The sequence below is a fragment of the Penicillium verhagenii genome, assembly GCF_028828195.1.
Source record: "Penicillium verhagenii strain IBT 33310 chromosome Unknown utg000003l_segment0_segment0, whole genome shotgun sequence".
Lineage (NCBI taxonomy): Eukaryota > Fungi > Ascomycota > Eurotiomycetes > Eurotiales > Aspergillaceae > Penicillium > Penicillium verhagenii.
In genome coordinates this window covers 1,308,752-1,322,830 of record NW_026643167.1, presented here as the reverse complement: position 1 = coordinate 1,322,830, position 14,079 = coordinate 1,308,752, and the positions used below count along the sequence as shown (strand labels likewise).

At 48.1% G+C, this 14,079-nt stretch overlaps 5 protein-coding genes across 5 annotated transcripts; 2 read left to right on the top strand and 3 right to left on the bottom strand.

The window, feature by feature from the left end:
• Positions 1-395: 395 nt before the first annotated feature.
• Positions 396-2,118, bottom strand: N7466_001893 (putative RecQ family helicase RecQ; the record flags this gene model as incomplete). Its single annotated transcript, XM_057161291.1, has 4 exons — positions 396-1,715; positions 1,762-1,796; positions 1,865-1,983; positions 2,036-2,118. The coding sequence occupies 4 exons, from the start codon at positions 2,116-2,118 to the stop codon at positions 396-398; spliced, it is 1,557 nt and encodes a 518-aa protein (XP_057024576.1).
• A 774-nt stretch (positions 2,119-2,892) lies between these two features.
• N7466_001892 (pentatricopeptide repeat protein) lies at positions 2,893-5,412 on the bottom strand (the record flags this gene model as incomplete). Its single annotated transcript, XM_057161290.1, has 1 exon — positions 2,893-5,412. One exon carries the CDS (start codon positions 5,410-5,412, stop codon positions 2,893-2,895), a length of 2,520 nt encoding a protein of 839 aa, XP_057024575.1.
• Positions 5,413-5,795: 383 nt separating this feature from the next.
• Positions 5,796-6,645, top strand: rsm25 (mitochondrial 37S ribosomal protein mS23; the record flags this gene model as incomplete). Its single annotated transcript, XM_057161289.1, has 2 exons — positions 5,796-6,223; positions 6,288-6,645. The coding sequence occupies 2 exons, from the start codon at positions 5,796-5,798 to the stop codon at positions 6,643-6,645; spliced, it is 786 nt and encodes a 261-aa protein (XP_057024574.1).
• Positions 6,646-7,621: 976 nt separating this feature from the next.
• Positions 7,622-10,746, top strand: N7466_001890 (uncharacterized protein; the record flags this gene model as incomplete). Its single annotated transcript, XM_057161288.1, has 4 exons — positions 7,622-8,028; positions 8,125-8,236; positions 8,295-8,647; positions 8,697-10,746. The coding sequence occupies 4 exons, from the start codon at positions 7,622-7,624 to the stop codon at positions 10,744-10,746; spliced, it is 2,922 nt and encodes a 973-aa protein (XP_057024573.1).
• Positions 10,747-12,043: 1,297 nt separating this feature from the next.
• cp9 (putative serine carboxypeptidase) lies at positions 12,044-13,689 on the bottom strand (the record flags this gene model as incomplete). The annotated part of the gene is made up of 2 exons (XM_057161287.1): positions 12,044-13,368; positions 13,455-13,689. 2 exons carry the CDS (start codon positions 13,687-13,689, stop codon positions 12,044-12,046), a joined length of 1,560 nt encoding a protein of 519 aa, XP_057024572.1.
• Positions 13,690-14,079: the final 390 nt, after the last annotated feature.

Genomic DNA, 14,079 nt, shown 5'->3' with positions numbered 1-14,079 from the left:
GTTTACAGGTTTTTCCCCCAAGGTGAACCAGATGACGCATAACCTTGCCTAGGCTTATTTCCGCCGTGATTGGATCAACTTTGTGGAAAGCTTCCTAACACAACCTATTTTTCTTTAGAGGGCTGGATCTACTCATCTTCTAGGGATTTAGGCAAGCCAATCTTCATTTGGTCATGAAATTATTCATTCAAAGTTGGAAATCAGATGTCCGAACGTGGTATCAATGCATGCATAATAATCAAAACAGAAGACGCCCCTCGGGCCCCGAGCCCCCAAATGACCAGTGTACTCCGAATGCAATGTGTAAACCAGCCAGCCTGTTCAATAACAGAATCAAGCAAAATAAAAGACAACATACAGTAGTAATGATACAGAACAATGGCACCCCGCAACGATCAGACATATCCCTCATCGATCATGTATGACGAAGAAAACATCTTCCTCTTGCGTTTTCCTAAAGCCACACGACCTTCCTTGCAGAAATCACAAGCGTAATCACATGGTGTCGAGACAGGCATAGTGAGTCCATTGCCTCTAGCCGCTTGGGAAGAGGGGGGTTGTTGTGACCCCATTTCCTCCAGCTCAAAGTCACCAAACAAGTCTTTGATTAGGTCATGTCGACACCGTGTTACGCTTTCACAGTATCGCACAACTTTCTTAAAGCTATCAAGACGAGCCTCTTGGTTCTTCATCATACTAGCAACGAGGTGTTTCGGACCGCCGCGATTGCGCATATTTTCCACGTCTCGATTCATGCGATCAACAATACGATCCCGCTCTTGTAAGTTGTAGTAGACAAGAGAAGCAGCTGCACAGCCATCGCGGCCGGCTCGACCTGATTCCTGAACGAAGCCTTCAAAGCTGCGCGGTGGTGTCCAATGAACCACAAAGCGAACAAAGGAGTTATCGATGCCCATTCCAAAAGCATTTGTGGCAACTATTATGGAGAAAGTAGGTGCTGGCTTACCATTACTGCTTTGCTGGCATGGCTGGGGCGCTGTCCATAGTGCTTGAATGCGGGTTCTTTCTTGTGCTGCAAGACCAGCATGATAGGCGACAGCAGAGATACTCTTCTCGTGGGATAACGAGCTCGCTAGTTGCTCGGCTATAGCACGTAGTCCGACATACACGATACCTGAGATCGGGGGTTGGCGGGCGGGTTCTTCAGCGCCGAGACGGGCTTCGCGTCTCCTTTTTATAGCTGCGAGGTACCTCAAGAGATTATCCACCCGGTGTTCATCATCCCCACAATCATCTTCAAGATACCGGACCTCGTAGTGAATGTTAGGGCGGGCAGATGGGGTATTAAAGAGTTTGAGCTTGGTGGGGTTAAGGTCAAGCATGTTAATAATATCTGTGCGAACTCTCGGTGTAGCTGTGGCTGTGAGTGCTGTTATGGGAACACCTGGATCGACGAGGTTCTTTTTGAACCACCCGAGCTCCTGGTAGGCTGGACGAAAGTCATGGCCCCATTCACTGATGCAGTGGGCCTCGTCGATGGCAATGCGGGCTAGCTGTCCTTGTCGATGCACCACTTGAAGGTTTCGTCGGAAACTGTCTGTTTGACACAGCTCTGGAGTCACGTATAAAAGACGCGTACGCGGGTGACCCGATAGCATATCATCCATAATCAGACGGCGTTCTGATAATGGTGTGTTGGAATTGATAGTCGATACTGCTACTCCTATGGCCTGGAGAGCATTTACTTGGTCCATCTGCGATTGTTAGTGAAATAAATTATAAGTTCCTCGAGTCTCTTACCATCAGAGCAAGAAGAGGACAAATGACGACAGTCACTGTGATTTAGACGTTAGAATCGACAGGTTTGAAATTACGCCAAAGAAGAAAAAAACCAAGTACGTACGGCCATTGCTTATAACAGCTGGCAACTGGAAGCACAGGCTCTTTCCGAAAGAAGTGGATGCTTGTAGAAATACATCATGGCCTTCAACAACAGCCGAAACAACTTCTCGCTGAAGGGGGCTGGTGGTCTGTCAGTACTATGAACCCGAGTTATCAGGAGTTGATTACGGACCGGAATGATTTTTTGCGAAAAACACGGTGCAGGTAGAAATCAAGATCTGGCGTACGCCGTGTAAACGATACTCTATCAGCCATTGGGCCACAGAGCCAAGCTATTTGAAAATTCGCGAAGCATTCAAATCAAAAATCAAAGGCGGGTTTTACTTCGCAGCCGCGCGTGTGCCGTGTTACACCTCCCCTCGACGCGACTTCACGTGATGGCAGACGACTTTCCATTTTGGGATATAGTTACTAACCCCCCCTTTACTAGTACTCGGGCAAATAATTCTACTAGATGATAGTTGAAGTTTAAGATATGCAAGTAAAACCTAGGTATAATATCTATATCAAGTACTGAGTAGGTACTCATTCCAAGTACTGAGCACATACCCATCCCAAGTAAAGGTGAAGTACCTAGTAGGTATATAGTATGTACATACTATGTATGCTTCAAAGCCGGATATGTATGTACCCCAGGGCTATTCAAAGTCAATACTAACATTTGAACTGGGAGGTAGCTATATGTACCTCCAGGGCGGGCGACTACTACATTGAGACATGCCTATAATAAGTGCCAAATGTTGGAATGCGCCAGGCGGTGCTCTTACCTCGAGGTTCGTACCTACTGGGTAGTACTATGTACATGTGGACCTTGGAGCTTTAATGCCTAGGTCGTTACTACGTACATGTAGGAATATTAACGTTAATGCATATTGATGTAAACCAAAAACGTATTCAAAAGAAGACCTCAATATGTAGTAGTTACAAGAAACCGCGCTAAATTGAATCGGTATATAGTGTATAAAATAATGTACAAGTTTTGAATCGCAAACCCATGAAATCTCCCCATATTATGTTACATTTCCAAGGTTATCGTGGATTTCGCGACATTTGCTCATCGATCGCTTCCTTCACTGCAAGTACATCGTTTGCCTTGCGCTTATGAGGGGACCAGAGCTGTTCGAGTTGCAGCCAAGCCTCCATAACCTCCTGAGGCCCACAGCAGGTGCCAAAGGCTCGTAGAATAAGAATAATCATGCGCCGTCCAACGAATACGCCATTCTCCAGACGTTGTGAGATGTATTCAAGATCCTGGCGGTCAGGATCGCCTTCTTGATGGAGAGACAATGATTGAGGAGTGAAGATACTCTCGACGTCGAAGTTCAGATCCGCAAGGTCGTTATCGGGCTGGCCCTCCGTGGTGTCTTCGTGCTCAAGTTGGTCTTCTCCCTGGATGTCGTCTTCATCAAGATCAATAACTTGGTCTTCGGTGTGGCGATTAGAGAGATTTGGATTTTCTTCTGGTGTGATTGACGAAGCATCCCCGTCTGTAGATGGCAAACTCATGTAGAGCTCATCTGGATTGGCAGAAGGGTGGACAGTCGGTATCTCGGCTTCAACGTCCACGCCTGTTAATGGATTTTCCCAAATCATAGCTGGGGCGTCTTCGTGGAATCCCGAGTGCCTCGCTTTAGAGTCTCGCACGGCTTGTATAAAGGAAAGCCAGGTCAGTCGAAGCTTCTCTGCTGTCCACCAATTCTTTCTTCGGCGTCCATGAAGTCCAAATCCTTCGAAAAGGTAAAGATAGATGAGGTGACGAGGGGGGACCGAAAAAGTGTTCTCCATGTCTCGCAGAACGTTCATAAACATGTCCAGATCACCAGTGACGCGCGTACAGAACTGAAGCCAGATGTAGAAAGTCCGTGTATCTGGTGTCATAGGAAGAGAATCTTGAAGTGCTTGGTGGCAAGCAGGTAGGCTTTTCTTGAGAGCTTTGGATTTCTTCAGTAGGCGACCAAGCTCTCTGGTTTTTGCTCGATAGAATGTGAAATCTGGCGAAAGACTGGGAGAGGTTTCTTGGGAGACCCCTGGGCCTGAAGATTCTTTCTTCTTTTGTTGAACTTGTGCGTTCAGCATCCGTCCATATAGCTGTTCGGCTGTTTCAACATCACCGGCTCGGAGAAAGGATGCCATAACGCAGTTCAACACAACAGTGTCAACCAGCTCTCCTGACTTGACGAAGTAATCAAATGTGCCTCGAATCCCGTCTAGATCTTTCCGCATGCCACATGCAAATATTTTTGAGACGAGCCCAGAGCGCGAAAAGTGAAGCCCTCTCCTGTTCATTTCTTCTTCCAAACGATCAGCTACGACGAACTGGTTTGCTTTGATAGCGATATCGAATAAGATATTAAACACCACGTCGTCGGCCTTGATGCCTGCCACGTGCTCCATTTGTTGCCAAAGGCCAATTGCGTGAACCAGTCGTCGTTTCGAAACCCTACCATTGTTGCTTCGGCCTGCCATATGAATTGCGGTGGACCATAGAGAACGTGACATTGGAAGTCCGGCGGTAATCATATCTTCCACCAAGGCAAGGTAGCGACGGGCGTCCGACCAACGTCGATCCGGAGGCGTCGCCAGTCGCCTCAACAGGCGACCACGTGATGCCTTAGATAGATGTGCAACTCCAGGCTCTGGAAGGTCTCTGTACAGACGGAAAAGGAACTGAGTCGTTGCCTGTTCCTGGCTGGGCAGTGCTTCAACGAGCCTTGCAACTGATGGACTCTCAATTGCATCGCGTGTGTTATCGTCCGCTTTTTGAATGAATACCTGTTTGGGCATTATAGCCTCAACAGCCTCCTCCCAGTCATATTTATCTCCTAACAACCGCTGGAATATGCCGGAGACGGCATTTCGCACTCTTTCGTCTCGTGTGAGGGATGGATCCTCCGTTATATTTAAGTCTGTTGCGATCGCTGAACTTCGCTCATCGTCGATTGTGTCTTCCTTCGGGTAAACCTTTAATTGGCGGACTTCCGGTATTGTGTCGAAAAAATGTTCCTCGAAGTATTGTTGCGATTTGCTGTCCGGAATATATGGTAGTCGAGGCAGCGCGTGATCGTTATCCTCCTTCAATCTCTCCTTTGCTTGAATTGACAAATTGTGTGTCTCTAGGTTATCTTCTTCCACTATCTCCAGGTTATGGCAAAGCCATGATTTTTGTCGCGATTGCTGGGCTGAAGATCCAGAAAATTCCCAGTGTCTTCGCGCCGGGCGTTCGCCACGTTCTGGCCCCTCTTTGCTCCTGAACCTCCGTAGATTAGGTTCCGATGTCCTCAAATGTAACGTAGACAAGCCTCGACCTCGTGGTCGTGGCGAGTGCTCGTGGCACAAACCTGCCAGGACAAGGGAGCCGACAAAAAGGTCCGCTATTGACGCGACGGAAGGTCGAGGTCGCCGAGTAGAGAAGCTTCGAACAGAGGAGTGGGAGAGGGAAGATTTCGGATGAGACATTGAATGTGATCGAGGGAGGAGAAGCTCATCCAAGGCCTGCTTGGGGGGATCTCGCAGGCCCGGTGAGCTGGGGAACCTATTGGGATGAGGCATGAGATGACAGACATCGTGGCACTGGGTTAGCCATGCACGTTGCAAAAAGGGCCCAGGCCACTGGTGCGAGAAACAAACTGACTGGTTCGCGGCTTCAAAAGCGAAACAGTAGTAGAGAGAACGAATGTTGATCAATGGGGTGGAAGAAGATGTTTTTCTGATGGACGGAGTTTCTGGCTTTGCAGCGGAGCCGCGCTGACCAATCGGAGCTCGACATTGACAATCCCATCTTTTTCGAACTTCGCCGTCTCTTAACCTTCTGCATCTTCACGATCCCAGCCCGCGCTCTCCTATTCAATTGCCCTCGGGCCATAATTCAGGCCTTCTATACTATTGCAGATCGCCTCCACGCAGCTATCCTTGGCTGTGTCTTCCCCCCCGCCATGGGCAAAATCAACCTCACAGCCCTCCGGGTGCGACAGACCGCGATCAACCAATTCGCCAGTGGAAAGATCAGCAAGCTACCACAATGGGTTGACGTCGTCCGCGATATTCCTCCGTCGGAAGTCTTAGTTCGTGGCCTTCCTCAGCAACATCAGATGGTTCGGCAACGATTGAAGACCGACAAACAAAACAAGAAGGAAGTTGTGTTTGAAGTTGAAGATAAGCGCCGGAAATCCAAGAAGCCCAGCCGTCTGTTTCAGCCAGTCGAGCTCAGATATGAAGAAGATGAGCTACGAACGACCTTCTTCAAGGATCACCCCTGGGAGCTTGCCCGACCTCGCGTGCTTGTCGAGTCCACTGGTAACGACCATGGACAGTACGATTGGAGCCGCCTTCAACAGCCCGGAAGGAGACTGGATGGTGAAAGGTGAGTTTTAAAGAATATACACGTAAGCCCCTTGCTAGTCTAGTACTGATTTTCTCCTCTGTAGTGTGGTTCAACGACAGCTTTACCTCTTGGAGAACACACCCGATATTACCGTGAGTCGCGCGTACGATATTGCCCGCCAAGAATTCTACAAGCTCCGTTTGCAGGAGGATATTGAGCGACGAGTTGCGAAGGAGGAGGCCGAGGCGACCGGTGCCCAATTTGGCCAGACTCACCTTGAAATTGGTATGGAGCTGGAGAACCAACAGCACGAGAAATGGAAGGATTGGGCCAAATTGGAAGCCCAGGTCCTTGGTCAGCGATCAGCTGCGCTCTCTGGTGCTCCGGAACTTGCATCGGAGAAGGAAACCGAGAGTTTGGCTCAGGGTCTTGATATTGAGCAGCCTGAGGCTGAACGATAAATGCTCGTCTTTTGCATATCTGGCATCCTTCTCGTTCCTTGATACTCCAGATGATCATGTACATTATTTAGTCTATTTTCCTGTTGAATGTATTCCCATAGCTGAAAGCAACCCATGGATATGGTTTCAATTGATATCAACGTTGTCGCCACCTCTTATGTTTTCAAGGAACTATTTCCTATCATTGCATAGATACAAATGTATGTCGTATGCATGGTCACATTCATGGATTGATTCCAATAGATAATCAATACTAGTCCATAGTAAATGTAGTTTAATACAGCATTTTACTTGAAAATCTACTACTTATTCAACATTGGGATATGTATGAACTTATATAGAAAGCAGATGTAAAGCGTGAAAGGTGATAGTGTGCCTTTTCAATTGGTTCAAACTTGTGGGCCGTGCAACCGTTAAGTGAAACACGAAAACACCGTTGATCGCAAAGCTCGGGCTCCATCTTGTCCAATCATAGCACTTCCAGCCTGTCCAACTTCCCTTCCCATCTGGACCTTTCTTGATTCAAGGGAACCGATTCGTGTGCAACTTGTACCTACAACTTACCTTTGCACCTGACCAATCTGATTTTTATGCGATACATTCCAGGGGAGTTTCTCGATCTTATCGTGGCTGAACCTCCACATAACAACGCTTCCTCGGGCTTTATTGCGCTATTCCTGCTCTTCGGCTGTCCGTCTCTCCAGCTTGAAAACAACTTTGACGTTGCCGATCAACTTTTTCTACTTGACATAATTACTTGATCCCCAGTCGCCTTTCGTCCTACCTTCGCGATCGCGTTTCCCCGGAACCCGAGCCAACGCAATCATACCCACCCTTCGAGGCCCACCTACCCCGTCGACAATGCTTGGATTGAGCGTGTCTGCTGCCTGTTGGTAACGGTCGAGAGATAGGAGGACTCTTTAGCCTCTGGCACATTTCACCATTTCAATCGTGCATACCCTGGTGGTAGCAAGCAATGATGTCGACGATGACCAGGCCCGATGATCCCCGGCCAGACTCAGACCCGACCGATGATGATGATGCTAAAAAAGGATCACACGACTCCTTGGTACCTCCACCACTGTCATACAATGAAGGGTTCCCCCGCCTTGAAGGTGATGGCTCAAGACCGGGTACAGCCATGAGTGATGCTCCTGGAAGTTCTGGAAAATCATCTGGCCCCAAACCGTTGACGCACGAAGACACCATTGACTTGGCAAAGCGAGCAGTCGAGAGTGGGATTCAGGATACAAAACGATCGTTGGCAGGAAGCGAAGCTGTTACTGATGTCGTGAAGCCCAAATTAACCATCGATTTGGGCCATTCGCACATTGTGCGAATACCGGAGCCAGTAGTAGATATAATCAAAGACGAGGTGGAAAGGTATGTACTAACCATTCAATCATTCCTCCAATCTACTTGGGATGTCGCTTTCGAGCTATAATCTGTACTTGATACGAGACAGCTGACTCTGCATAGACTTTCTCTTTCCAACAATCATCTGTTCCATATTCCCTACCGCTTCGCTGAATGTTCTCATCTTCGCTATCTCAATATCAGAGCCAATAACTTCCGTGAATTTCCAAAAGGAGTAAGCGCCGAATTGAAACTCCCCCTCCCGGCCTTGATCACATGCTGACAATCCTTAGATCTACAAATTACCTCTATTAGAGATTCTCGATCTTAGTCGCAATAAGATCGGCTTGTTGCCTGACGAGATTGGGAAATTAAAATCATTACGAGTGCTTTCTATCATGCAGAACCGGCTTGATGATCTGCCAGCAGGATTATCAGATATGAATAAGCTGCAGGTTCTTAAGGTTGCGGGAAATCCTCTACGCTCCCCGCTTCGACGGGTTTTGGAGGGATTGGAGGCAGAAATGGCCCCTTCGGCAATGTCGGACAACGAGAAGGAGGTTGCCATTACTGCAGAGTTGAAGAGATTTCTGAAGACCCGGCAGTCAGCTAGCACCCCTGAGCCTGAAGTTGGGCCAGATTCAAGGTATGTAGATTTATTCACTTTAAAAGAGAGTGAGGCTAATCGTACTCAGTGAGAGTCCATTCGAATCACGAAGACCTCCGGTTAAGCGTAATTTGAGCCGTCAATTAAGCGGCCGATTTCCTGTCATTCCAAGCACCGGCGATGGCTCAACAACGCCTTCCACCTCTCGGGGACCTGATCCGTCGGGCAGGATTCATTATCGGATGGCCTCTGGGCAACAAAAACCTAGACGAACCGATGTGATGCCTCCCTTTGTTAATGAGCGCATTCGAAGTAACAGTGAGGGTATCATCCAGGCATCATCTGCAGCTCGCAACAAGCGCATGGGGGTCATAACTCGCAAAAACACAGATTTGGGGACCTTAGACGAGACACGGCCCTACAGAAACAGCCATTTTCGAGGCCTCAGCCATGGGTCTGTCCTTCGCGCAGGCCCGACAGGACCGACTCCCGCGGGTGGTAATGGTTTTTCCAGTCCTACTAGCCCAGGAGACCGCCGACACCCGCGAGATGGTTGGGTAAACCGCATGTCCAGTCTTCCTGAGCATAAGGGGGAAAGGGCCTCAGTCGACCCGATTATCGAGAGTGCCAAAGGGATTTTATTCTCTCTTTTCCAGGTTCATTCTCACATATCTACATTGATTAATGTTATTCAGCGAGACGATACGCGACGCCACAGTCTTGAGCTCGTGTTTTACAACGCTTCAAGTCATGTTGAACGGCTCAACGAAGCCCTTGAGAATGCAGAGAAAACTCTTCCCGAGGAGCCAGACTCAACGCAGACACTGAACGAGAGCGTGAAGCGAGAGTGTGAAACATGCATCACAGCCTACACACACGTGGGCACCCAACTACGCAACAGTGCTGGCAAGATTGTTGCTAATGGCGATTCCCGGTATGTGCGCTCGCTTATGTTGATGATGTTTGGAGGCTTGGTGGAGTTGCGAAATTCTTGCGCCAGCCTCAACATATCACTTCGACCACTTCAAGAACGGATCTCAGCACCCAAGCCCCTTGTTTCCGAAGTCACCAAAGGACCTTTTGTCGCAGAACCACCTTTGCGACCATTGGTTACTCCCCCGCCCCCACGACGATTGCGGAGCGATACTACTATTCGGCATCCCCAAGTTCCCGTGCCGCTCATGAATCAATCAGTAGCGATTGGCTCACCAGGCTTCGCAACACCTGCCTTCAACGCCGTGCGAAGTAGATCCAGCAGTCGGACAAATCTGATCAATACTTCCATGCCCACGTCACTGGCCACTCCTCGCTCTGGAGAGTCATTTCCTCCCATGCCTATGGGCGGTGGCCCTCGGATCAATCCATTGACTGGATTGGATGAAATTGAAGAAGAACGACTCTTCGAAAGGATATTTTACCAGCTTACCTCTGCATACAGTGCGGCACTTCAAGCACTTCCATTGGCTCGACGGCAGTTGTCTCGATGCCTTGAATTGTCCGAACAGAACCGTGAAGCAGAGGGGATTAAAATGCTTTGGAGCAACCTCATTCGCCGATCTCAAAGCTGTCTAGAGGTGTCCGAGGCATTGGGCATGCGTTTATCCAACATGAAAGTCAAAGAACCGAATGGCGGATTACGGAACCAGCGCGAATTCTGGCAACTGTGTAAGGGCTTCATGCAGTCTTTCGTAGATCTTATAACAGACATGCGAGAAGTGCGCAGCATGAATATTCTCCCCCAGGACATCATTATCATTCTCAGACCGGTCCAGAAGGCCAGTCGGGAAGCCGGTCGTCTGATTGAAGCATCTCCTTGGTCTTTCCTCGCAGATCCGGCGACCAATGCCCCAAACAATTTATACGGTCCACCGTTGCAACCTCCCCCACACGCGCAGCATCATACTTCGGTATCAACATCTGCTCTTGGATCGCAACCACATTACCTGAACACGGGCCCTCATTCTGTCACTGTTCCTTCCACCCCCCTCAGTGCAGCCCTCGGCCCCGCAGCGCAAGCCACTGTCCCCTCCACCCCGGCCAGTGCATATAGCGACAAGTTCTTCGAGGGCGATGTCTTCCAGCGTGCCGACTCGCTCCTTTCGATGCAAACCCAAGCCCCGTACTACGCACGTCGTTAGTCTTGCCTATATCAGATCCCTAGCGTGACTTTGTATACCCCTCATGATGATGATCTACTCCCTCCATTCATTGAATCCCTGATACACCAGTTCAACTAGATGTTTGCGTCTATCAACCCCATGTGCACACGCCTTTTATCTCAAATTAGCGGAATTATGACATGTACTTCTTTTGCCCAGAGGATCACTGTGGGACCATATAACGTGGCTTTTGTTTTCGAAGTAATGTACAATCATCAAGAATTTAAAGGGAAAAGATTATACAAGAAGTAAACCAAACATTGGACTAAATAGAAAGGTAAAGTGATTCTAATAAACGACTTTACGGCGATTAAGTAAATAGAATCTCAGAAAACCACTGCCCTGGACTACTACACAGCGCCAAATCTTCTGATTGCTAGTATCCTTACCTAAATATTAGAAGGTATTTCTATAGATCAATTCTAGCACTTGACCCAAGTATAAAATCCAATCAATTGATCTCTCCTGTAACATTGAACCCTCCCGACTTTGGAGTTTCGTAATGATGAGTTGTTTGTCCGGTACTTGATTGCGGAACCGCAAGGTCTGAATGGGACATTTGGATATTTTCGATCCGCACATGCATGCTCAGTGACATTGTGCAGCACAAAGACTACTACCTATTAGCTATAAGGCATAGAATGTCCCGCTTTACTCAAGCATGTCATGTCTAATTGGGCTACTTCTCGTCAACGCACGCTATACGCGGCTTTGTTTGATTTTAGTTCGCCATAAGTAGTAATTTGAAGGTTGACAGGTTTTCTTCAAGTCTGCTAACAATCGATTGCTTGATCAATATGACCACCCTTTGGCGGTAAACAATTATTCTAATCTACTATGCACAACCTACTAGGTAGTAGGTAGTAAAATCAGGCAAAGACGAGAAAAGAGACCAACATTTGAAGAAAAAAGCAGCTTGTTCATAGCACTAAAAGAAGGTCATCCGATGTTCTAATGTTTCAATCACAGCGCTTGAAGACACCATCTCTACCTTCAAGAGCAATATCGGTTATGCCTTTTGCGATCCGTCGTTTGAGAAACATTGATCAGATCAATAAGCGTAAAACCTCATACTTAAGTGCAGTGTTTCACCGAGTCCAAAACTATCTTTTGTATTGGTCTTTCTAATTGGCGAGACCAAGCTCTTTTTCAATAACACTCACTCTCATCGATGCATTTCTGAAAAGAAAGTACGATCGTAATATAGTTCAAACATGAGCCATCGGATCAGTTATCAGCACTGAGTGACGACCCAGATGCCAGCGGTTCAGAACACTCAACCCGCCTTCCCACCCACCACAACATCTCGCACAAAAGCAAACATCTCCATCTGCTTCGTTGCGAAAACACTGTGTCCAGCTCCCTCAAAGAGATGATACGAGACTCCCCTCTCTGCCGCCCAAGTTCCAACTGTCTCCCCCTTCCCCTTCGATCCAGACCCGGCAGCAGGTGCCGCATCATCAGCAAAGAAGGATCGACTTGGCTTCTCCTGAAACCCCTGTTCACCCCGCCAAGTCATATTTTGGATCGACAACTCCGTTCCGATATGATTGATCAGCATATCCATTTGCCCGTTGTAGATGTGCAGTGAGACATTATGCGTTGTGACAAGCGAAGGCAGAATAGCGTACTCAGGTGGCTCGACAAATTCGCCCCCTGTGAGTGTTGCGATTATGGTATCGTTAAAAGCCGTGTACGTTCCACTTTCAGCGATATGCAGAGCTTCTTGCACGTCCTCGCGGCTGAAATACTCTTCCATCAGCGGGAGAGGGTTGACAGTAGTACAGTCGCTTGTGAGATCATAGATGCTGAAGCAAGCGAGGTCTTTTTCAACTTCAGAACGAGCATACATATAATTCTCTGCTGTAGAAAATGTGGCGCAGGGACCGTAGCAGGAGGAATTGAGCATTGATTCCAGGACGCCCAGTGGTTCGACTATGTCAGTACCGCATGATCCATCTAGGATGCCCAGGTCAGTCCCATCACGGCGTTGGAGACTTCGACGATAGTTGATGTTCTCTGGGTTACCGGGGATGTGAATTTTGCCACTGGGAGGGTAAGTATGAGCATTCTCCAAAACTGTGTCAAAGCCGCAGATCTCATCAGCGGCCGCGAATGCCGTGAGGATGTTCTCGGGGACATCGAGGCGGGGGGCTTCGGAATGCATGTATGCGCCCATGGCCACGGAGGACATTGCTGCGGCATTGCCCCATGATCCGTCACCCAGTGAGATAGATTGGATGTTGATTGGGAATGCGTTGCTGCTTTCTAGTAGGGCGGAAGCGAGGTAGGGCACGAAGATCCCCGCATACGACTCGCCCATCAGATGAACTTTTTTGGCCTGGAGATGCGGGAATTGCTTGAAGAGTGCATGTAGCCATGATGCTAGGTCCGTTGTCACTTGTTCATTGGTTCGGACTAGAGCACTGGCGCGTGAGAAACCTGTGCCGACGGGTTGATCCACGTAAAGAACATGACCCAGCTTCGTCCAGGAGTATGGATTGGAAATGAGGCGAGTGGAGTTACCGGCGAAGGAAATGGGTCCGTTCCCTGTTATGAGGCCTATGAGCGACGAGCAACCAGGGCCACCATTCAGCCAGACTTGATCGACAACGTTAGCATATTCACGAATCACTGCATTGGCACGGTCCAAAAAAAAAGGCAAAAAAAGCAAAAGAAAGACCTACTGATTAGATTTTCATCATACGCAGAATCTTCTGCTTCGAACAACCAGAAGAAGATCTCGTTGCCCTGTTTCCCCGGAACCGGCAATCGACCAGACCAGCTGGTTGGGAGAGCGGGGCTACCGGGGAGAGAAGAAACCTGAAATGCACTATTGGGTCGTGAAGCAGCATGAGATAGTACAAAAGTGGGAATTGTCCAAAGTACGTGCAAGAGGTAGTAGAAACCAGCGAGATACATTGTGGAGTTGTCTGTGCTGTAGGGCTTGACCGCGATTTCAAGGTTCCTTTAGCAACGACGATCTCGATCTCGGTTTCGATCTGCAATGAAGATATTGACTTGATTCTTTTTCCAGGGTTAAGTTTAAAGATCTAGAATTTTCAAGATTATATACAGAGATGAATTTTTAAAGGGTGCAGGGTGAATAGAAGGTATTGGGGATGTTTTATCCTTTGATGCTCTTGATTTGGGTGTGAATAGACATGACGGAACCCTAAGTCTATTGAACCCCCGATCGGGAAATGTTGATAAGATTATAAGATCAGTCATCAGGGAACTTCAAATGCTCAAGTTGAAACTCATTGGATTAGTTTATGGGGGATTTGATTGGACCAGAGATATTATCATTTA